The 24,276-nt window shown below is 37.3% G+C and overlaps 2 protein-coding genes across 2 annotated transcripts in view; one reads left to right on the top strand and one right to left on the bottom strand.

Moving 5' to 3' along the window:
* LOC127368680 (exostosin-1) overlaps positions 1-24,276 on the top strand; it is a 247,456-nt gene that overhangs the window by 114,584 nt on the left and 108,596 nt on the right. The window lies entirely within an intron of this gene.
* On the bottom strand, positions 21,338-22,684 carry LOC127368705 (moronecidin). Its single transcript, XM_051409795.1, has 4 exons — positions 22,520-22,684; positions 22,300-22,400; positions 21,630-21,648; positions 21,338-21,539 (listed from the first exon to the last, which is right to left on the bottom strand). Exons 1-4 carry the CDS (start codon positions 22,621-22,623, stop codon positions 21,455-21,457), a joined length of 309 nt encoding a protein of 102 aa, XP_051265755.1. The 5' UTR covers positions 22,624-22,684; the 3' UTR covers positions 21,338-21,454.

Raw genomic sequence — 24,276 nt, forward strand, 5'->3', positions numbered from 1 at the left:
TTTTAAAACCCTAATTAATGTGTTAGACTTGACAGCAGTGGCGGTTGAGGTGGCAACTGGGGTCTAGATCTAGATCTGTGCTTCACATTAAATAATAGCACAAATAAGAACACAAACTTGTCAGTGGTGTTAGTGCTTCTGTCGAGGACACAGCTACATTCTCAAACATTCTGGGGGGATTTTGCTTTATAAAGTAGGTAAGTAAAGTAAAACCTTGAATTTGTTTTACATATCAGACAGAAGACTGGTTTGGACTGAGTTAGAGAGGAGAAAAAAAGAATTTAAAAAGTGAGAGATGACCGGAGCGACTGTGCTGCTGTGTTCCTGCCCTAAAGCTTTTATGATTGATGACATATTTGTCCCGTCTTTCTTGTTTGCCCTGTCTGACTTTTCACAGCAGGCTTGTATTAAGAGGCCACTCCAGGACAGGGGAAAAAAACCCACACTCACAGCACTGTCTCACCATTATGGGTTGTTTTCAGTATGAACATCACATTAAACCACTTTGAAATAACTCATTTTAATTTTGAAATGTTCTTGTTTAAATGCAGGATTTTGTGAAATTACAGTCAGGGGCTTAAATTTGATTGATGAATTGATTCATCTGTGGGTTATTTTCTCAGTCAGTTGATCATAAAAAGGCTTAGTCCACAAAACAATCAAAATTATAATGTCTCACTTGTTTTTTAAATTGCTGCATCCGTCCATCATTCTAAAAATCCCCAAATATTCAGTTAACTAACAAATATGACAATAAAAAGCGTCAAATATGAGAAGCAGGGACCAGTGAATGTCAGTTAATTCTCTGATCAATTAATCAATTAATCATTTAAGCCGAGGTAGATTCATGGGACAGAAATATTTCCAAAACATTTTATCTGTTCGTTTCTCCAAATTGATAATTTTATTGTAATATTTTATCAATATTGATAATATAATATAATTTATAATAATAAATATAATTATTTATCAATAAAGGATTATCTTATATTATTTTAGTTTCGTACTTTCATGTATTTTTTCATCCGTTTTATTGACTCTACACACTTGCACAATTCCTACTGGAAAAATTATAAAAGTTATCATCAGTGTGTCGAGGGTTTTTCCAAACCACGTTATTATTATTATTATTATTATTATTATTATTATTATTATTATTATTCGCCTCATCTTCACCCATTGGGTGAACAGCTGATATGGATGGTGAGAGTGTGTAATGTGAGTAAGTCGAGGGGGGAGTCAACTGACTCTGGGATGTGGCTGAAATCATATTGATCGAACTGTCACTGAGACATACAGACCTCTCATACATTTGATATGCAGATGTCAGGGTCCGCGCTGACTGCGCGCCTCTCTGCTGCCTCCCCCTCTGCTGTGGCGAACCCTTCCCTCGTGTATTAATGACGTGTCGATAAAGAGCTCTCCCATTACACCCACACCCATCTTTAACCTTGATGCTGATCTGTGTTTGTGTGTGTCTGCCCTCTGTCATAGCTCTTCTATTATTTACCACGCATCTCTGTCTGGGGTAGAGCTTGTGTGTGTGAGGCCAGCAATCCGCCTCTCGGTAAACAACCACGGCCAATGACACGGGTGACCCTCAGACACACAAACACACACTCACACATATCTTTCTAACCTCATCCCTCCTCTGACCACATCTCATTTCCGATCGATATGTTTTAAGCGAAGCCCCATCCGCCCAAAACAAACTCTGCCCACTCGGTTGGTGTGTGTTTGTTTTATTTTATAGGGGAGATTCAGGTGTCATTTTCAGGGTTGGTCCATGATGCCCTTTACTTTGTCTTCAGGCGACAGTGAGAGAGATCCATCATCCCTATCTTTGACACCTCAGCCTGCCTGGACTCGTCTGTCTGAAGCCAAATTGGCTGATCTAGCTGGTGTAGCAAAGAGGCAAGAGAGGTTGATTTTAGGACTGCACAATTAATCACAATGTAATTTAAATTGCAATAATCCAAATCACTGAAGCTTCAGTTGTTTTGATAAAGGTAAAATGTCTGACAAACAGCTTTATAAAGAAGTACAGTAGCCCTGCAGAGATGTCCTCATCTGCAGATGCAAAAGAACATATTCATTAGTACAGACCCAACAAATGTCACATCATCATGATTTAAATTGTTTTCCAGTGATTGTTAGAACTGCGCGATTTATGGCCAAAATGATAAACACGATACTGTCATTAACTTTCATTAACACGACATGAAAAATTCATTTTAAAGCTACTTATTGGATTAAATAAATCAATTTACAGGCCTGGAATGAAGTCATTTGTAGGGCCGGGCCACTTTGGCCTATGATAAATACAAATTTATTGGAGATACGTGGCTAAAATGTAGGGCAACAAGGCCAAAACTACCCAACTGCATATGTAGTATATTCACATTGAGCTCAATCTTACAGGATTAATATAAGGCAGCAGTAAAATTTGTCCAAAAACATCATTTATAATAGTAAAACACCATTTGTACTGCAAAATGATGCAGTATATTTAGCTATAATACTTTTTACCTTAGTAAGGTTTAGTATGCAGTATTTTCATAGTGGGGTTTAGTATTAGTACTTTTACTGAATAGGCCTAAATACTTCCTTCATCTCTGGTTGACTTGGAAATATCCCTAATCGCAGTCTTCACTGAAACACTGGTCGGAGTTTTGCTCAGTAACTGTGTACATAATTTGACTGACAGTGCATGATGTTTCCAGAAAGAAATATTTTTATCTGTTTTATCTGCAAAATGTTGTGTAACCAGTGTGAATAAGGCATTTTAGTGATCCAGAAACAGGATGTCAAACCGTCAACATCCTGATTGCTGATGTCCGAGAAAGTACCCACTCTAACCTCATTACAGTAAAACTGACTTTACTAATGACATTGACAAAGAAACTGTATTTAATGTGGATCTGTTACACCATGGCCGATACCAGATCCATGTAATAAGGTTGCTTCGCTTATATTGACTTAAGTAATGACACCAAGCAGAGTTTGACTTTTTTGTATTGCAGTTTTATTCATCAGGACAGGTTGCTGTAGCAAGGTATGTCTTGTCAAAACCAATTGCAGCTGTGGCAACAGTGCCTTAAATGATCTCAATATGTTTTCTGTGAAACTGAAACAATTGGATTGATTTCTGATCCACAATTTTTTTTTGCATTGCAAAGCATGAAGGGTATCAATTAAGAGACGTTGATAGTCCTTCAAAACCATGGCTTAAACATCTCCATGAACTCTCAGCGACGGTAGTTCTCTGAAGGTTGATCATTGGCTTGAGCATCGGCTGGAGGTTGATCATTGGCTTGAGCATTGGCTGGAGGTTGTTGGCCGCCTCCTTGCTGCCAGTTAGGTCCATACCTTGGTGAAGGAAGGAATTAAGATACAGATTCTAGTTGGTGAAATCCTGACAAATTCACCAGGTCCTATCAGTGCATACATCGGATGTTTCTGTTTAAATATCCTTACCTTTTATTCATCTTGGCCATGTCTTTTTGGTATTTGTAATCTAAACAGACAAGGAGGTGAGAATGAAATAACATCAAAACATTATTACATTTGTATAGTATTACTCTAGTAGTATTTAATAATGTTTAAATTAACATAATTTAACACTTTACCTTAAGTAAATAGTTAAATGAAATGGTTCATTAATGTCTCTCAACAACTGGATGCCGGTATATAAACAGGTAATGAATGGCAATATACTAAAACCTTCTATAAAGTTATACTAATTTAGCTAACTTTAGCTTTCACATTCTCTGGTTGGCATCAACGAGGATTGCCTCCAGTTGTCAGTAGTGCACTGAAGCTGTTTCCATGGTTACCACACATAGAGGCCTACAGTATAGACACTTAAGGAATAACTAAATCTCACCAGACGGAGACAACATCTTATAAAATACGGTCAAGTCTTTGATTAAAACATCATACACCAGAGACTAACATTAGCGTAGCACAAAAAAGAAAAAGAAAAAAGGCAAGCCACAAGATTTACCCCTCGATGCTTGTTTGCCTCCCTTGAACCAAGCTTTCAATGATCCAAAAAGACACTCCCCGGGTTCAGCCATGAGGACGACCAGCGTCAGAACCAGAAAGATCATAACACACTTCATCCTGAAAAACAAAAGCACATCGTGTGTCACTCAAACACTTTTATTCATCCAACGTTATACCAGGTATAAAAGTCACAGTAGTGCCACTGCTCATCGCATATGCCAAAGACTTTGTATTAAATAAAAAATGTAAAAAGTATTTGCTTTCTACCTGTCGACAGACTGAAAGTCAACGCCAAATGAGTTGGTGAGAGCTGTATGGGCAATGTGAGTCAGTTGTAAAACCTGTTGTTTTATATGGGCTGAGATTAGTTCAAACTCCCAGTGTTGACGTACAACTTTGCTGTACATCCGACACTGTATTAGTCATTGTGTTGTGCAATGTTAACTTCTGTAGGAAGATGACAAGATGTTTTAAACTCAGCTCCTAATCTCTCTGTTTCAAATTGTCCCTTTTTTCAAGCAGCAAGTGACAACTTTTATTGCTCAAACACAACAATTCTTATTTTCAGGTGATTTTACTCTAATGAAAACACACCTTTATATTCAATTTCTGCCACTAGATCTTCCTAAATATTACACACTGGATTTTTAAGTTTACATTTGAGTAATCCATTGTTTTATTCAGGTACAGGTGTCCCTTGCTTGCCTTTAGTTGCTATACCTTGTGGGTAAACACAGGATATGTCAGAAACATCAGAGAGTGAGGAAGAAAGTCAGCAAGCGTGACAAACCTAGCATGAATAAAACTTTCATTCATTACCTCGTCTGTGAACAATTTCTGCCTGGGTCACAAAACTATATACTAAACCAAATGTTAAAAAGGATGAGATTCACCTTAAAGCTAAGTTTTATGCTTACATATATTATTTGATAGATCTGATTCTATTATCTGCTCTTGTTGTACTAAACAACTTCATGCCTTAAGTTGACTTGACAATACCCCGACTCATGAGATACAAAATGTAACAACAGCAGTTTTGCGCAGTAACTGTGTACATGATTTGACTGACAGTGCATGATGTTTCCAAAAAGTATGAATTTTATCTGTTTTATCTTCAAAATGTTGTGTAACCAATGTGAATAAGGCATTTTAGTAATCCAGAAACAGGATGTCAAACCGTCAACATCATGATTGCCGATGTCTGAGAAAGCACCCACAGTACCCAGTAAAAGTGACTTTACTAATGACATTGACAAAGAAACTGTATTTAATGTGGATCTGTTACACCATGGCCGATACCAGATCCATGTAATAAGGTCAGTATTGGTGCGTATTACACTGGTGCTTTGCTTATATTCACTTAAGTAATGACACCAAGCAGAGTTTGACTTTTTTGTATTGCAGTTTTATTCATCAGGACAGGTTGCTGTAGCAAGGTATGTTTTGTCAAAACCAATTGCAGCTGTGGCAACAGTGCCTTAAATGATCTCAATATGTTTTCTGTGAAACTGAAACAATTGGATTGATTTCTGATCCACAATTGTTTTTTTGCATTGCAAAGCATGAAGGGTATCAATTAAGAGACGTTGATAGTCCTTCAGTTCTCTGGAGGTTGATCATTGGCTTGAGCATCGGCTGGAGGTTCTTGGCCGCCTCCTTGCTGCCAGTTAGGTCCATACCTTGGTGAAGGAAGGAATTAAGATACAGATTCTAGTTGGTGAAATCCTGACAAATACACCAGGTCCTATCAGTGCATACATCGGATGTTTCTGTTTAAATATTCCAATCAGTAACAGTTCCAAATAACAGTAACTATTGATAATGAGTCCTTACCCTTTATTCATCTTGGCCATGTTTCTTTGGTATTTGTATGCTAAACAGACAATAAGATGAGAATGAAATAACATCAAAACACTATTATCGTTGTACTGAATTACTTTATTTAATAATGTTTAAATTACATTAGGTAAACATTAAAAAGAATGGTTCAGCTGTAAGCCGATATAAGTAAAGAAAAGCCAGTGAACAAAAGCCAGTGCACAAGGTCCAGCCCGAGCTGTGTAATCCATTTAATAAGTAGTTTGTTTTATACTTAATGCGATAAGGCTACTAACAACAGTTAGTTGTAAATAAACACAACTTAATCAAGTTGGCACTGAATTTATGTTCAGTTGTGATTTACCTTTATATCCATTCCTTACACCACTCCACATGGATTTCACACGTCCCAAGAAACACTCCCCGGGTTCAGCCATGAGGACGACCAGCGTCAGCACCAGAAAGATCATAACACACTTCATCCTGAAAAACAACAACACACCACAGTGACCGCATCCAGAATCAGTCACTACATTCATTCATCCAACAGCATAACAGGGCTATAAGTTGTTTTAAATATCTCGTGCAAATACTCATCACATCTCAATCCCAAAGACGTATGCATCTAATAAAGTAACATAAGGTTTTACTTCTCACCTTTCCACTGATTGATTGTCACAACCTATAAAGACTGTTGTCAAAGAGAGCAAAGTGAGCAGTGTGAGACCAACAGATGATGTGAGTGTCTTTGCCTAGCGGTGTGAGGTAGCTGTCTCTTTATAAGGATGGAGAGGGATTCATTATCTTAACCTAAGTGTCCTGTTTGGAAATGTTCTCGTTATATTTTGCAATATCAGGTTCTGCAGTTGCAAGGCAACATTTTGATCTAATCTCAGTTTCTAATCCCATTTCTACAGAGATGTCAGAAAGGGGTCAAATTAAAGATAAGATCCCATGGCCCACTTCACTTTTTGTTAATACATTTGAAAAAACAGTCTGGCCTAAATGTCCCCTTTTGCTGCTCTGTTAATGAACGTTTGCACGGACTGACCGTTCACGAAGCCAGTTTAACAGTTAACAGGCAACTGTTGGTTGTTGTTTGGCTTAGTCACAAAATAAATGTTGATACAGTTTATGTAATTAAAATATCAGAAAACTGCTAACAGTTTTGACTTTGCCCGTGATGTATGGAGAAGGCAGATTTTATTGAAAGAACTTTTTAAAGTTTTCAGGGGAACACAAAGTAACACACAAACATTGCTATATGGCTTCACAAAATGTGACCATTAGAAGTTCTATCCCAGAACTGATCATACTGACAATGCATATTGTTTCTCAGAAACATGTTGTAAAACCAGTATGAACAAAGTCTTAGAAAATCGTTAGAAAAATCAGCACTGACGTATGTATGAACACCACCGTGCACTTACATACACAACTGAGTGTTAGGGCACCACCGTTTCTGTTTAATTAAACATTTTGCTACTGTGGATCAGCTGCAGGAGAGAGAGGTGTGGGGAAGGCTTGTGGGAGCAGTGCCAGGTGAGTTGATTATCACTCACCTCTCTTAAGGCAGTAGTGTGCTGGACCTCGACATGAAAGTGAAGCATTGGCGGCTCCAGAGATTTTCTGTTGCAGGTGCTATGGGGATGCTCAACACTGGCATTTCATTATGGAGGTCGCATCGGACAACCCTTGGTATATATACAGACGCGTACACGCCCACATTAACTATACTCATTCTGCGACTATAAGCATATATATATGTAAAAGTATTCAACACCAGGGCTATAGATAACAAGCGGTGTGTCTGCACCTTCAGTCTCTTTTCCCTTCAGGTTGTGACTCAGAACGTGGACGTTTAGTGAGCAAAAGACGATCCATTTTGGTGTATTTTACTCTATCAAACACAAGCTGACATACGTTAAGGTCAAAGGTTCACAGCGCGTCGCGACCATTTTTTTAGACTAAAGTATATTTTTTAAATTATTATTTAATTCACATTTTTAAACTACATGAAAAAGACATTTCTTGGGGGTGCTGGGCGGGTGCTATGGCTCCTATAGGGGGAGCTCTAGCACCACCTAGCGCCGCCACTGCAGTGAAGACACCGTAATGAACTTTTTGAAGCAGGCTTAATTGTGTGTTAACAGTGTGTGCGGCTGACAAAAGAATAAAGCTGTCTTGTTCTTTAATCCCTGTTGTTGGTCTTGCTACAGCTACATTTTAAGGAAATAATACTATATTAATAAATCATTGTAAGTACATTTTCATGTCCATTCTCAATGGACACAGTTTATGGGAAATTATTAATGTACTAATCGAGAAAATTAAAACACTCATTTGTTCATTTCGTTTGCACGCAACATTTTTTGGGCAGAAACATCAACTGTACTTTCTGTTCGATTTGAATCATTCAAAGAGTCACGCTGCTTTACCTGAGACACAAGCCGATCAAACAGAAAAGCATTGGTAGAGTCATTATCTTACACACACACATTTTGTTAAATTGTCTTCTAGAGTTATTATACTGCAAACCTTTAACCAAGATGAAATTACAAAATAATGTTCTTCATTATCATGATCAATCTTGATATTACAGGAACTTACTCACTTAAAAAATACCACAAAACAGAGATGGCCTTTTTATATTGTAGCTTTATTCAGCAGGATTGTTTCAATATCAAAGTTCAATATCAAGATAATTTTACATGTATCAAAACCAGTTGGAGCTGTGCCTAAAGTCACTACATCTCAAGAGCTCCATGTAAATTATTTCCAATTATTTTCTTTCTTTGCAAAGCAGAAAAGATATATCTTCAAAAAGAACAGATTCAGCGCTGATTGTATGGTTGCTCTTGATTGTAGTCCCTCTGAGGTGAGAGTAGTTGCTTGAATCTGTTTTCATACCAAATTAGAGAAGGGAAACAAAAATGAGAGCTGAAAAATGAGTTCAATAATCAACAGAGGTCAGTCATATGTTAATATTCACTTTTGCAATTTTTCAAGCCAAAAATAGAAATGAACTGATTTTAGTTTCTGAATTGTGTGTTCTTGCTTGACTTTGTATCACATCATCATACATTTGATATCAGCTGGTTTTGAATTCATTGGACAAAGTTAAGTTATTTGATCAATTTAGGATTATGGGAAATAGTAATAGAAAGAGATCAGAGCTACTTACCCTGAAGCCAACTCTTGTGCTAAACAGACAAAACGATGAAAATGACATCAATTGACAATATTATCTTCATAATCAGTCAATTTATTCTTTAGGCTCTCTTTACTTAAAGTTTAGTGCAATTACAGCTTGGATATCCGGACGAAATAAAATATTTAGTAAAACTCAGAACTTAGTAAAGTTGCATGTAGTTGGTTAGTACATTCAGCAGTGAAACTGTTTCACACCAATTTGTTTATCACACCAGTCGTAAGTAAGCAACTGTTTGTGTTTGTGTAAATCGTCTATAGTCAACACAGAATGTATGTACAGTAACTGTACTACAGTTGTGATTTACCTTGCAGTGCTGCATCGACTCCTTTAAATAGGTACTTGGCCCCTTTTATTAAGTGTCCTTTCTTGAAGCGTTTCTTAAAGCTCTCCCCAGGATCAGCCATGAGGACGACCAGCGTCAGCACCAAAAAGATCATAACGTACTTCATCCTGGAAAAAAAACACATCACAGTGGCCACATCCACTACATTAATTCATCCAATAACATAATACGGCTAATAGACATTTCACACTGATTGTTGATCTCTGGAACCTGCACATCTTAGAGGCCTCCACCCAGGGACTACAGAGCATATGTATTATGCATTGTCCCTGCTAAATAAACAGTAAATAAATATATACATATACATAAATAAATAATAAAGTAACATGAAGAGTAAGATTTCCTTCTCACCTTTCCACAGATTGATTTTCAGAAGCAAAAAACAAACTGTTGTCTGAGAGCACAGTGAGCGGTGTGAGACCTACAGGTGATGGGAACGTCTTTTCTGAGCAGTTGTGACCCGTCTCTTTATAAAGATGGAGATGGATTCATTTTCTCAGCCCAAGTTTCATATTTAGTCATTTGGTCAGTTGCGTTGTATTTTGCAATGTCAAGTTCTGCAGATGGATGTCAAAATGTTGATCTTATCTCAATTCCTAATCCCACTTCTACAAAGAGGTGGTCAAACATATTTTCATCTGTTTGAGGAAGGGGACATCCTAAAACTGAACAAAGGGCTTAAAAAAGGCCCATTTCACTTTGTTCTGAACACATTTGATAAACAGTATAGCTGTCTAACTGTGGTGGTATAGTGATTTTGACAGTTACACATTAAATGCAGGATTAATACATAACTTCTACTGTGATTTAATTTGACTATATTTCACTGTCTTTCACAATATTTCAAGTCTTAAAACAACAGTTAGGTGCCCGTATGTACATACATGTCCACACTGGCTATTAAGAGAGCCCTTCCTAAAGTGATTTGAATGTAAAAGACGACCCTTGTTTTGAGCACAATTATATTCCAAAGTTAATATGGAAACAGTATGAGGCTTCAGCAGTTTGAGTCCGACAGATAAAGTGGGTATTTTCCAAAGTTCAGGTATTTTAGGAAGCAAACTTTACAGAATTTGAGGAATTTACTGTAGCTCACATAAAGCTTCATTACTGTGATAAGGCCCTTTATGAATACTGATGATAAAAACTACAATAAACTATACAATTATTACATTAAAACATGGAGTTTTACAGTTTTATTGGTAATGACAAGTATCTGGTAAGTCACTTATGACAGTTAAAGCTGAATCTATCAGAATTTAAATGGATCCTGTTGACAGCTCTCAGTGTCCCTTCGGCTGCTCTGCTAATGAATGCTAACTTTGCATGGACTGACAGGACAAGCTGCTGTTTAGTCCTGAATGTGTGAAGATCCTAATTAGAGGGATTCAGATTGTGATCTTTTTAAAAGCATTGCTGTAGGATTTCGACTATTTACCATCTGCTAGCATTAGTTGATGGTCAGTGCTTGACAACTGTCCAGCCTAGTTGGTAATTACACCAAAAAGACACAATGCTCATTGATTTTACAAACAGAAACTGCACAGTATGGGGTTTCCTTCTCTGACAAACTACCTTTAGTTGAATGTAGATTGTAACCACAACTATGGAAAACACCTGTGTGGATGTGCTCATCCTTTGAAAGACTTTGTACTAGTGCTGCAACAATTCTGATTGTAAATTCTTTGACTTTGCGATTTTGTCCAATTGCTGCAACTTTTCCATAAATTTGAAAGATCATTGTAGTTTCCCACCAAGTTCCCCGATTATAGCAGTCCCACTTGCAAAACCTTGAATCACCATATGACTAGTGATTTTATTCTCACTGGAACAAGTTGCCTTCAATTTTTAATCAATTATACAAAGAAATTGCAATTATGTTTGAAACTTCCTTTAATTGCAAAAAAAAAATCCTAAAAACATTGCAACATGAATCACAATCTTTTTTTTTATCACCCTTGATGTAAAATAACAGGAAGTTATTCATTTAGATAAAACCACAAAACAGAGATGGCCTTTTTGTAATGCAGCTTTATTCAGCAGATAGTTTTGAAGCAAATTTTACATTTTTTAAACCAATAGGATCTTTGCCAAGTCACTACATCTCAAGGGCTTCATGCAAACCCAAGACTACTAGTTTGTTAATTATTTCCAATTATTTCTTGCTTTGCAAAGCAAAAAGATATAGCTCAAACTATATCTTCAAAAAGAACAGATTCAGCGCTGCTCATTTGGATACACTCGATGGTAGTAGACCACAGGTCTTCGAACGTATCCGGCTCGATACCTAGTTAGAGAGTGGAAGAATTACATATAGACCAAAATGTTAATCCACAAACATTTTAAATTGGTTTGAAAAAATAAGGTAATTGAAGAGATCAACTTGGGACAGAAGTGATGGGTTCCAATGGTTTTCTTTTACTTTCTTTATTTGCCTTGTTGATATCACTAGTAATTATTAATCAGAGATACTTACCGTGAAACCGCCTTGTGTGCTAAACAGGCAAAAAGATGAAAATAACATAAATTGGTGATATTATCATTTCATTATAGTCAGTCATATTTATTAGTTGTTTTTTTTAAATTAGTACATTAATGATGCTGTTTTTACTTAAAGTTTAGGGCTTTTGAACAAATACAGCTGAGATATCAGGACTAATTAAAGATTTAGTAAAACACAGAACTTAGTGAAGTTAACACAATCTGGTGAAAATGTTGTACATTTACATGTTTTATAGCAATTTGTTGATCACAGACTAAAGTAGGCTGCTGTTTGTGTCTGTCTTTTGAACACGGATCTTATGAACAGTTCTGATTTACCTCTCCATCCCTGCCTGGCACCTCTAAATATGGCCTTGGCCCCTCTGAATAAGCTTCCGATCAAACCCTCCCCGGGTTCAGCCATGAGGACGACCAGTGTCAACACCAAAAAGATCATAACACACTTCATCCTGAAAAACACACCAAAAGAGATTAAGGACATTATAACACTGTAAACCTGCTACCCTGCAATAATTTGTCCCTACATACAGTATATTACACATTTGTATTTTGTACTTTATGAATTTATCCAACCATATAACAAGTTTACAAGACATAATATAGCTAAAGTGTCAATTCAAATCACACATCCTAAAGACTGTAGTAAAGAATTTAGTCAAAATATAGATACATTAGTATTTTACCTTCAAACAGATTGATAGTCAAAAGACTGTTGTCAAAGAAAGTAAAGACAGAAGTTGTAGGATCTACAACTGATGTGGATTTTTGTAGTTTCTAGAGTAGGTGTGGCAACTTTTTTAACGTTCAGTAGGTGTTGATCTAATTTAAGTTTCACATATTTTATGCCGTGAGAAAGTGGTTAGACTCAAGATACCACATCTGCCTGTGAGGAGAGTGTGTGAAGTGAAGTAATGTATTTAAGGAATAACCATTCGACACAGCAACAAAAGATATTTATTGTACCTTTAGTAGATTGTATTGTGAATTACTTTTATATCATTAATTATTATTGTTATGATCTTTATATTACTGCTATTCCACACAGCGGCCCTGCTCTTCAAACATGGGCAAACTAATTTAGGATAAAATAGTTCTGCTTATTCTCATCCAGCTAATTTGGTTCTTTGAAAGTAGGAGGATTCTGGATGTATTTGATCTGTGCTCTTATTTTGAAATAAAGGTGCTGAAACCATGATCATCACTTATGACTGGCTGAGCTGATTGCAGGTACATGAGGTCGGTGTTGTTGGGAACCCTGCCAGCATGCTTTGGGGCAATAGATTTTATGTGTTTCTGTGTTATTGCGGATGTTATTTCCACAATATTTTAAAGATTAGGTATAACCAGTGAATGTGGTCCGTGAATGGTCTGTGAGGGTTGTGGTGAATGATTGGTCGAGGTTGCCAATAGACGTAATAGAGACTCTTAAGTAATAATCAGAAGTCTGCTATGAAAAGTGAAACTTTCTAAAAACTCTTCAATTCAATTCAATTTCAACAGATTGCAACCATTTGGATAGAGCTCAGCCTTCTAAGCGTGAACTCTCGGCCAGCATTTTGTTTGCTGGTTCTAAGCTACTGTAGAAACATGACCAGGTTATTATACACTAATGAAAACATACCTATTAATATTATATTCCATGTCTTACAATAGATCCTCCTAAATGTTACACACTGGACATTAACAGTCAGTGTGAGTAAAAAGAAAATAAAAGACTGTCTCAAACTACATTTAGTAGTACTCTCTTCATTGATAATAGTGATAATTTCACCAACAGGTCATAGTGATTTTACAATAGCCTGCATTATCTCTTCTAAAATCATGATAACATCAACACTGTCATTAAGAAAGCAAACCCCTTAATCGTGTGTCTGATTTTGCAATGTCAAGTTCTGCAGATGGATGACAAAATGGATGGATGATCTTATCTCAATTCCTAATCCCAATTCTACAAAGAGGTGGTCAAACACATATTTTCATCTGTTTGAGGAAGGGGACATCCTAAAACTGAACCAAAGGGTTAAAAAAGCCCATTTCACTTTGTTCTGAACACATTTGATAAACAGTATAGCTGTCTAACTGTGGTGGTATAATGATTTTGACAGTTACACATTAAATGCAGGATTAATACGTAACTTATACTGTGATTTCATTTGACTATATTTCACTGTCTAACAATACTTCAAGTCTTAAACCAACAGTGAGGTGCCCATCTGTACATACACTGAACAAAATTATAAACGCAAGACTTTTGTTTTTGCCCCCATTCATCATGAGCTGAACTCAAAGATCTAAGACTTGTACACAAAATGCCTATTTCTCTCAAATATTGTTCACAAATCTGTCAAAATCTGGATTAGTGAGCACTTCTCCTTTGCCGAGATAATCCATCCACCTCACAGGTGTGGCATATCAAGATGCTGATCAGACAGCATGGGTATTGCACAGGTGTGCCTTAGGCTGGACACAATAAAAGGCCACTCAAAAATGTGCAGTTCCATCACACAGCACAATGCCACAGATGTTGCAAGTTTTGAGGGAGCGTGCAATTGGCATGCTGACTGTAGGAATGTCCACCAGAGCTGTTGCCCATGCATTGAATGTTCATTTCTCTACCATAAGCCGTCTCCAAAGGCGTTTCAGAGAATTTGGCAGTACATCCAACCGGCCTCACAACCGCAGACCACGTGTAACTACACCAGCCCAGGACCTCCACATCCAGCATCTTCACCTCCAAGATCGTCTGAGACCAGCCACCGGACAGCTGCTGCAACAATCGGTTTGCATAACCAAAGAATTTCTGCACAAACTGTCAGGAACCGTCTCAGGGAAGCTCATCTGCATGCTCATCGTCCTCATCGGGGTCTCGACCTGACTGCAGTTCGTCGTCGTAAACGAATGAGTGGGCAAATGCTCACATTCGATGGCGTCTGGCACTTTGGTGAGGTGTTCTCTTCACGGATGAATCCCGGTTTTCACTGTACAGGGCAGATGGCAGACAGCGTGTATGGCGTCGTGTGGGTGAGCGGTTTGCAGATGTCAACGTTGTGGATCGAGTGGCCCACGGTGGCGGTTGGGTTATGGTATGGGCAGGCATGTGTTATCGACAACGAACACAGGTGCATTTTATTGGTGGCATTTTGAATGCACAGAGATACCGTGACGAGATCCTGAGGCCCATTGTTGTGCCATTCATCCACGACCATCACCTCATGTTGCAGCATGATAATGTAAGGCCCCATGTTGCCATGATCTGTACACAATTCCTGGAAGCTAAAAACATCCCAGTTCTTGCATGGCCAGCATACTCACCGGACATGTCACCCATTGAGCATGTTTGGGATGCTCTGGATCGATGTATACGACAGTGTGTTCTAGGTCCTGCCAATATCCAGCAACTTCGCACAGCCATTGAAGAGGAGTGGACCAACATTCCACAGGCCACAATCAACAACCTGATCACCTCTATGAGAAGAAGATGTGTTGCACTGCATGAGACAAATGGTGGTCGAACCAGATAGTGACTGGTTTCCAGACCCTCCCGGACCCCCTCAATACAGTGAAACTGCACATTTTCGAGTGGCCTTTTATTGTGTCCAGTCTAAGGCACACCTGTGCAATACCCATGCTGTCTGATCAGCATCTTGATATGCCACACCTGTGAGGTGGATGGATTATCTCAGCAAAGGAGAAGTGCTCACTAACAGAGATTTTGAAAGATTTGTGAACAATATTTGAGAGAAATAGGCCTTTTGTATACAAAGACAAAGTCTTAGGTTAAATGTAGATTGTGCAATGACCCACTCCACCCTGTCTTCCTGTTCCTGGTTGTGTGGCTTGTCCTGTTTTCTGTGCAGGTACTTTAAGTGGGCGTGGCAGAGGGTCGTCAGCAAATTGGACACATCTGAAGCCTGTGTGCCATGCTCCTTTAAAAACCCTCTGGGAGCTCAGTGCTCTCTCTCTCCCCTCCCTGATATAACTGGTTTTTGGGTTTGATGGTTTGATGGGGTTGCTGCATCTTATTACAACACAGCACTCTCCACTCATGCACTCACTTACACCACTGATCCTACTGATTTCACATACTACTGGTAGTTTAGTTTAAGTATTCTTTCCTTAATAAATCATTTTTTAATTGGCTTTGTTGTGTGCATCTCCCCCCCTTTTGTCATGGCCGTATGGCCCGGTTTGTGACAATTGTAACCACAACTATCGAAAACACCTGTGTGGATGTGCACATCCTTTAAAATGTGTTTTTGTACTAGTGCTGCAACAATTCTGATAATCGAATTTTCAGAAAGTCAGTGGAAAAGTGATTTTTCAGTCACTTCAGCGATTTTATTCTCACTGGAGCAAGTTGCCTTCTTTTTTTTAATCAATTATACAAAGAAATTGCAATTATTTTTGCAACTTCCTTTCTCCCGCAATTTAATTGCATAAAAATCCTAAAAACAAAGCAAAACATGAATCGTAATCTTTTTTTTATCACTCTTAATGTACAATTACAGGAAATTATTCATTTAAATAAAACCACAAAACAGAGATGGCCTTTTTGTAATGCAGCTTTATTCAGCAGATAGTTTTGAAGCAAATTTTACATTTTTTAAACCAATAGGAGCTTTGCCAAGTCACTACATCTCAAGGGCTTCATGCAAACCCAAGACTACTAGTTTGTTAATTACTTCCAATTATTTCTTGCTTTGCAAAGCAAAAAGATATAGCTCAAACTATATCTTCAAAAAGAACAGATTCAGCGCTGATTGTATGGTTGCTCTTGATTGTTGTCCGTCTCAGGAATGTATCTGTCTCGATACCTAGTTAGAGAGCGAAAGAATTACATATAGACCAGAATGTTAATCCACAAACATTTTAATACTTCAATTGGTTTAAAAAAATAAAGTATTTGAAGAGATCAACTTGGGAGAGAAGTGATGGGTTCCAATGGTTTTCTTTTACTTTCTTTTTTTGCCTTGTTGATATCACTAGTAATTATTAATCAGAGATACTTACCGTGAAACCGCCTTGTGCGCTAAACAGGCAAAAAGATGAAAATAACATAAATTGGTGATATTATCATTTCATTATAGTCAGTCATATTTATTAGTTGTTTTTTTAAATTAGTACATTAATGATGCTGTTTTTACTTAAAGTTTAGGGCTTTTGAACAAATACAGCTGAGATATCAGGACTAATTAAAGATTTAGCAAAACACAGAACTTAGTGAAGTTAGCACAATCTGGTGAAAATGTTGTATATTTACATGTTTTATAGCAATTTGTTGATCACAGACTAAAGTAGGCTGCTGTTTGTGTCTGTCTGTTGAACACGGATCTTATGAACAGTTCTGATTTACCTCTCCATCCCTGCCTGGCACCTCTCAATATGGCCTGGGTCCGTCTGAAAAAGCGTCCGAGAAAACCCTCCCCGGGTTCAGCCATGAGGACGACCAGTGTCAACACCAAAAAGATCATAACACACTTCATCCTGAAAACGCACCAAGTCAGATTTATGACATTATAATGCTGTAAACTGCTACCCTGCACTTTCTTTAATGCTTTGTCCCTACGTACAGTATATTACACATTTGTATTTTCTATCTCATGAATTTATCCAACCATATAACAAGACTACAAGAGATAAGTGTTAATTCAAATCACACATCCTAAAGACTTTAGTAAAGAATTTAGTCAAAGTAAAATATAGATAAATTAGTATTTTACCTTCCGACAGATTGATAGTCAAAAGACTGTTGTCAAAGAAAGTAAAGACAGAAGTTGTAGGATCTACAACTGATGTGGTTTTTTGTAGTTGCCAGTTGTATAATACCCATCTGGAGTAGGTGTGGCAACTTTTTTAATGTTCAGTAGGTGTTGATCTAATTTAAGTTTCACATTTTTTAAGCCGTGAGAAAGTGGTTAGACTCAAGATTCCACTTCTGCCTGTGAGGAGAGTGTGTGAAGTGAAGTAATGTATTTAAGGAATAACCATTTGACACAGCAACAAATGATATTTATTGTAAATTGTATTGTGAATTGCTTTTATATCATTATTTCATTAGGCGCAAGTTCTGCCTGCAGTTAATCATATATGTTCAAATATTAGTCTTCAAATGACAATGACAAATAATCTTGCCGTGAAGTTGCAGATTGCAGCCATTTGAATAGAGCTCAGCCTTCTAAGTGTGAACTCTCTGCCAGCCTTTTGTTTGTTGGTTCAAAGTTACTGTAGAAACATGACAGTTGAACATGGCGGCAGCAAGAAGACCCGCTCCCTCTGAAGATAAAACAGCTCATTCCAAGGTAACAAACAAACACAACTATCCTTATTGTCAGGTTGAAAACACACCTATAAATATTATATTCAATTTCTGACAATAGATCCTCCTACATGTTACACACTGGACCTTAACAGTCAGTGTGAGTAAAAATAAAATGAAAGACTGACTCAAACTACATTTAGTAGTACTCTTCATTCATCTGCATTGATAATAAGCTGATGTATGGAGTACAAGTTAGAAGCAGACAGTTCAAACAGCTAGCCTGGCTCTGTGAAATGCTAACAAAATCTGTCTACCAGCACGTCTAAAGTCCACCAATTAACATGTTATACAGTATGTTATTGGTTTAACATGTATAAAAACGATAAACTTATTTAATTGGAGGTTATATGTCGGATTCTTTCTTTGCTGGGACTTGATTTTCACCAGTGCACAGAGATAGACCTTTTTGACCAAAAGCATTTCAACCTGTGACAGTAGGAAAAGCACAGGTGTAAATAATGAACTGATGTTGGCTGTCTCAGTTTCAGGTTGCTGGTATTGTGCATGTTGGCTCACTATCACACCGTCATGACTTCCTGGGATAGAACTGTTCTTTTCCAACTATGACAAGCTAAGGTCAATTTGTGACATCACGTAATCCCCAACTACAACCTCAGGAGATTTCTAATCAGCCCAAATAAGTTCTGCGTTCATGACTTTTAATGCAAGGTTGAGTCATTACAATCAACCCATGGAGAGCAGGTAGTTTACCTTTCCATCCGCTCTTTGACCCTCTCCAGAAAGCTTTGAGGCCTCCGAAACACACCCAGGTTCAGCCATGAGAACCAATGTCAACACCAGAAACCCCAAAACCTACTTCCTCCTGAAAACAAGAACATGGTGGCCACACCACAGAATCTTTTTACAGCCACTTTTCATCCAACTTTATAGCAACTGTAAAAGTCACAATATGTGTTAATTGCCAATTCTCAGTCACATATCGCTAACACTTAAGTACTGTGCAAGATGACGTGACTCCCTGTACCCCTGAAGTACCTCTCTTTTTATAAAGACAAGGGTATTTTTTGCAATGTTTGTGTACATTCAGTGAAATTGTGTTTCTCATTGCATTTCACAACATCAAGTTCTGTTCACAGATGACAAGGCGTTGATCTAATCTCAACTGTCACAACACGGTCTCCCTTTTCAGTCTGTGAGAAATGTTTGCTGCAGACTGATAATAGTTTAATCTGTTAGCATACAACATTAAAACAGAACAAAATGTGTAATAAACCTGAGGAACGAAGATAACAATGTGCCACATGTAATGACGAATGTAAAATCAACAACATTGATAGATTTTATCAAAACAGGTGCACATGGGGTCGTGTCTGGAATATATAATACATTGTAATGTTGTTTTTTCAATTTTACATCCCATCATAAAATCTATTATAACATTTGGCAACCTAAACAGACGTCTGTCTCGCTAGTTTGACTGTGAGAAATATGCAGTTGGTCACTTTAAAAGACGTCACAGTGATTGTGTAAGAACGTTTATCAGCAAACAGCACATTGATGCTGGTCAACCTTCTGACACCTCGAGGTGAGGAAGAAGTAGAAAGGACTCAGTGTACAACACTGTAGTTCATTTTAATCAAAAAAAAAAAAAAAGGATGCAGCCAGTGCAAGGGTGAAAATTTCGAAGAGTTTAATTTGGTGGCAGACATCAGATTAAGTCATGCTACACTCACGGTGTATTCACATGGTCTTCATAAAGAAAGAGTTAAATATGACACATCCATATCACATTCTGCGTTGTCACCCGTTAACTTTATAGACTGAGGCCTGTAGTCAGTTATTCATTAAAAGTAAAACATTATTTCATTTCATTTCATTGTCTTTGCAGTCTTTGTGCTATTCACTAATGTCTTTTTCTTTAAGTTGTCTTTTTAAAAGTGCTTTTTTCTGCATTGTAGAAGTTTATTTTTGCCAATTAAATGTTTCTGCTTCCACTCATTTAACTTCATGTCGTAAAAATAAACCTTAGGCTGTGTTTCAAATCAGTTATGTCTCATTGCTGTTAAATAATTCAAACATCATTAAATGAGTCACTCAAATTCATGAATATAGCCAAACACTATAAGCACTAGCTAACATTACTTTCAAATAAAATGTTGGCGTAGACAATAACAAAAACTCTAAATTCTGACTTCAGAAAGCATTGTAGCCTTTTATTAACTTACATTAAGGATTTATGAGGCCTGTAGTTTGATAGAGCTTCCTAAATGTTCACGTCTCACTGCAGCTGTGCATTTGACTTAATTCAGACACTGATCATTGTAGAATTCTTGCAAACTACGATTATTAAACTTCTTTATGTATGTGATAGCAAAGGTTTTTAAAAAAGAGGAAGAGTTTATCATTCACTTACTCCCCCTAAAGATACTTCCTGTTTTATGTGCAGCGTTAAGAATGACCACAGCAGAGTTTAGCCCTTTCCCTGTGTATGGACAGACTCCTAATACTGGAACGATCTTTTCCCCATCCTCTTTGTGTCATTCGTAGTCACTGTAACATACAAGATGCCTTATGAAAACACCAGGCTCAAACATATGCTTCAGTCTCACTATTTAAAACTTTATTTGATGCTGTGGTGTTGGTCATTCGTAAAATAGTGTGTATTATGTTCTTTTTTAATTCCACTGGCAAATTATAGATTTTGAAAATGCAGCGATACCCTCAGTCGCAAGATGCAACATTCCCCCAAGTTATCACATTTGATGAACGAATGGATAACTGCCATGTTCTTCTATGCATACCTGAAATGTTCAACTGTAATAGAAAAAACTAAATCACTCAATTCTGTAACAGATACAGTTAGACACCTTTAATGTAGATTACCATAGCAGAAATACAGTATATTACTGGCATGTTAGTTACAGTATTAAACTGTAAACCTCCCATTCTACTGTAGAATCATACATTTTATGTTAATATACTGAAAATGACAGTAGTGTAACTGTTGAATAATGGTAGGATACTGGCGCCTGTGCTGCCAGTAGTTTACGGGAAAATGTCCCATAGATGTTTAATTGGGTTTATAACTATAATATCATAACAGTCAATTCACATTTTACTATTTCTGTACTAATTTATTCAGATTTTTCCTTTAAATAAGACAAGAGAGATGTTTTGCTGTAATGCAGATTTATTCCAAATCAATTGAAGAGCAGGAGCTGTGTTGAAGTTGAGTTGAGTTGAGTTACAGAGTTGCAGAGCACCTCTTTCAGGTGAACCATCAGGAAGTCTAATTAAAAGCTTCCCGCTCTCGGTCCAAGAAGCGCTGATCTTGCTGCTCACTCTCCTGTTGCGCCTTTCCCCCCGTGATAAATCTGGTGGGTTGAGAGAGAATTGAGAGAGTTTAGCTCCAGAACACGAGCAACAAGAGCGTTCGTCAAATGTTACAAGAATCAAGGTCTTACCTGCCGATGCTTTTGCCAGCTAAATGAAACAAGTGAGTGAATAAAACAAGCATTAGAACATAAATATATGCAGTTGGAAACATGATTACAGCGTTTTTCTTTGTAGTACGTAATTCATCGTAAGGCATTGTAAGGCCTTTTAAATGCATTCATAATAATAATGATTCATAGTGCATTAACATGAAACAAACAAGACTAGATCAAATACAGTCTGATATAATCCACAAGAGCCTTTTAACTGTGTAATTCAGGATCTTATGTGCATAATAGACACATATTGGAAATGAGTCTCAATGCAAATTCTAAATATTTAATTTACTCTCCTGATATTGTATTTGAGTTGGGTGTTGTTGTAATTTGACCCCTAACACACACTCACTCACACTCACTCACACACACACACACACACACACACACACACACACACACACACACACACACACACAGAGACCACTGGCTCAATCTGTCAATAACAGTGGAGGCCAAACCAAACATATGCATAATAAAATATTATAAATCATAAAAACATAACCTCAGTAGGGACTACATTTCTTTTAGAGGTGCATGTTGTGTGGCTCTGGTATTATGAATGCCGAGATGAGACAAAGCCATCGTTAATGTTATTATGAGTAATACAATTCCAATATGTTGATGATATATGATTGGTTACCGTTAATAATTCCACGGAAAATGTGGTGAATGAAAGCGTCCCCAGGTTCGGCCATGAGGACGACCATGGACAAGACAAGAAAGACCGTGATGCACTTCATCCTGAAAACAATAACCAAATCAAAAAGGCCATGTTTAGACTTTATAATACACACTTAAAATGAGGATATTTACACTAACAATCCTCAGCAGTTTGCTCCTAGATGAAGGGAGATACTTACTTCTTTCCACTTCTTGCAAGGAGGAAGTCAAAAAAGCTGCTACCAAAGTGAGGCCTGGGAGATGTACAGGTGGTGTAAATATCTGTGTGTTGGTAGAAACACATCTCTTTTTATAGCAAAGGCTAATTTCCCTTACTCATTGTTTGTGCAGGGTTTCACAATATAGGAAGTTAAACAGAAAGTTCACACAGGAGTAAGATACTAGTCTCATCTTCACCAAAAAGAACCAAGTCAGTCCAACTGAGCTCACATCTGCACATTCAGGTCTTTACTTTAGTTCCAGACCTTTTTCCTTCAGGGACCCTTTTCTATCACTGAGGAAACTGACGACTGCTGACTAACTGACACATTTTATAGATATTTCATATTATATTCAACGCATAATGCTGTACAATGAACGTACGCAAACAGTGAACACAGTAACTGCAGGACGTTTGTGTAAAATGAGAGATTTGATGAATTCTGAGCAGATATTTTTAGGGACTTTTCATATAATTCTTAGATGAGAGCAGGGTTGCACCCAGAAACAACGTGGCAGGCCCCGCCCATTGTAGCACAGAGCACTGTTATTATTTTTGTTATTATTCATATTTTTATATTCATATTTTCTACTGGACATTTTGGTACTCCATTTTATCTTTTACTCATCATCCACTTTATGCCTGCTAAGATGCTCCTGTGACCGACCAGAACCTGATCACAAATACTGACTCACACAATTGTGATACTGCGTTATAGCATTCATCAATCATTGTCTCCTAACTCTCACTTGTGCTCACAGTTGCTGCTGTTAAGCAGAAGTTACATACAGTAGGTCAAGGAACATGTCAAGGAAAACACACACACACACACACACACACACACACACACACACACACACCTATACATTCCTACATTGCTAACAGTGGACTGTTGTACTACCCTATCCAACAGGGGACTGATGTTCCTGGTTATTTAAAAAAAAAAAAAATAGCGTAGAAAATTTTCGTTTAAGGTCTTTCACCAGAATGTTACTTCAAATGTAATTTATTTTATTTTTTTAAAGAAATTGCTAAGATAATTGCTACCCATTCATTCACCTTCAATGAGTGTTTGTTTACTGCAAAGACTTTCTTTGTTTCTTTCAAAAACACAATTTAACTGTAATGTTTTCAATATTTAAACCTTTATCTGCGATACAGATATTACAAAACAAAACAAAACAAAACACACACACACACACACACACACAAACAAATGCACTTTTTTCATACAGAGGCTAATTGATAACTTTGTTGAAAGTAAAACATTTTTCATCGTACCTCAAGTTTTAGATAAAAATAGAACAATGTTTTGGTGCGTCTATAAAGCAAATTTATTCCAAACTGACAAGGAGTGGTTGCTCCAATTTCTATTAGCAAAAAGCATCTCTTTCCTTCCACAACGTAGCTTCAGAGTGGCCTCTTCAGCCTACTGAAAAGCAGGCTGCTCCGGGTTGTAATCTATTGAACGTTTGTCAAACTGCTCCTGCTGCTCTTGCTGCAGCTCGGCCTTGTCATGCCTGGTGGAGGGAGAGAAGATACTAGTGTTGGTATTTGTAAATGTGTATTATATATATATATATTTGTAAAAGACATAGCGTTATATCGCATTCACTGTGACAATTACATAAATGTTACTTCAATATTTATTGACTTATTAAGTACAGTACAGTGGTACTGTTGGGTCTCTGTAATTAATGTTAAAGAGTTCGGTCTAGACCTGCTCTATTTGAAAAG

Source organism: Dicentrarchus labrax, unplaced genomic scaffold (assembly GCF_905237075.1).
Source record: "Dicentrarchus labrax unplaced genomic scaffold, dlabrax2021, whole genome shotgun sequence".
Lineage (NCBI taxonomy): Eukaryota > Metazoa > Chordata > Actinopteri > Moronidae > Dicentrarchus > Dicentrarchus labrax.

What these genes read in the sequence shown, in the direction of transcription:
- LOC127368705 (XM_051409795.1), bottom strand. Translation starts at nt 22,623, where the DNA reads ATGTGTTTCTACCAACACACAGATATTTACACCACCTGTACATCTCCC. An exon ending in CTTGCAAGAAGTGGAAAGAA is followed by an intron (nt 22,401 to 22,519) that starts GTAAGTATCTCC and finishes TATTGTTTTCAG; the next exon opens with GATGAAGTGCATCACGGTCT.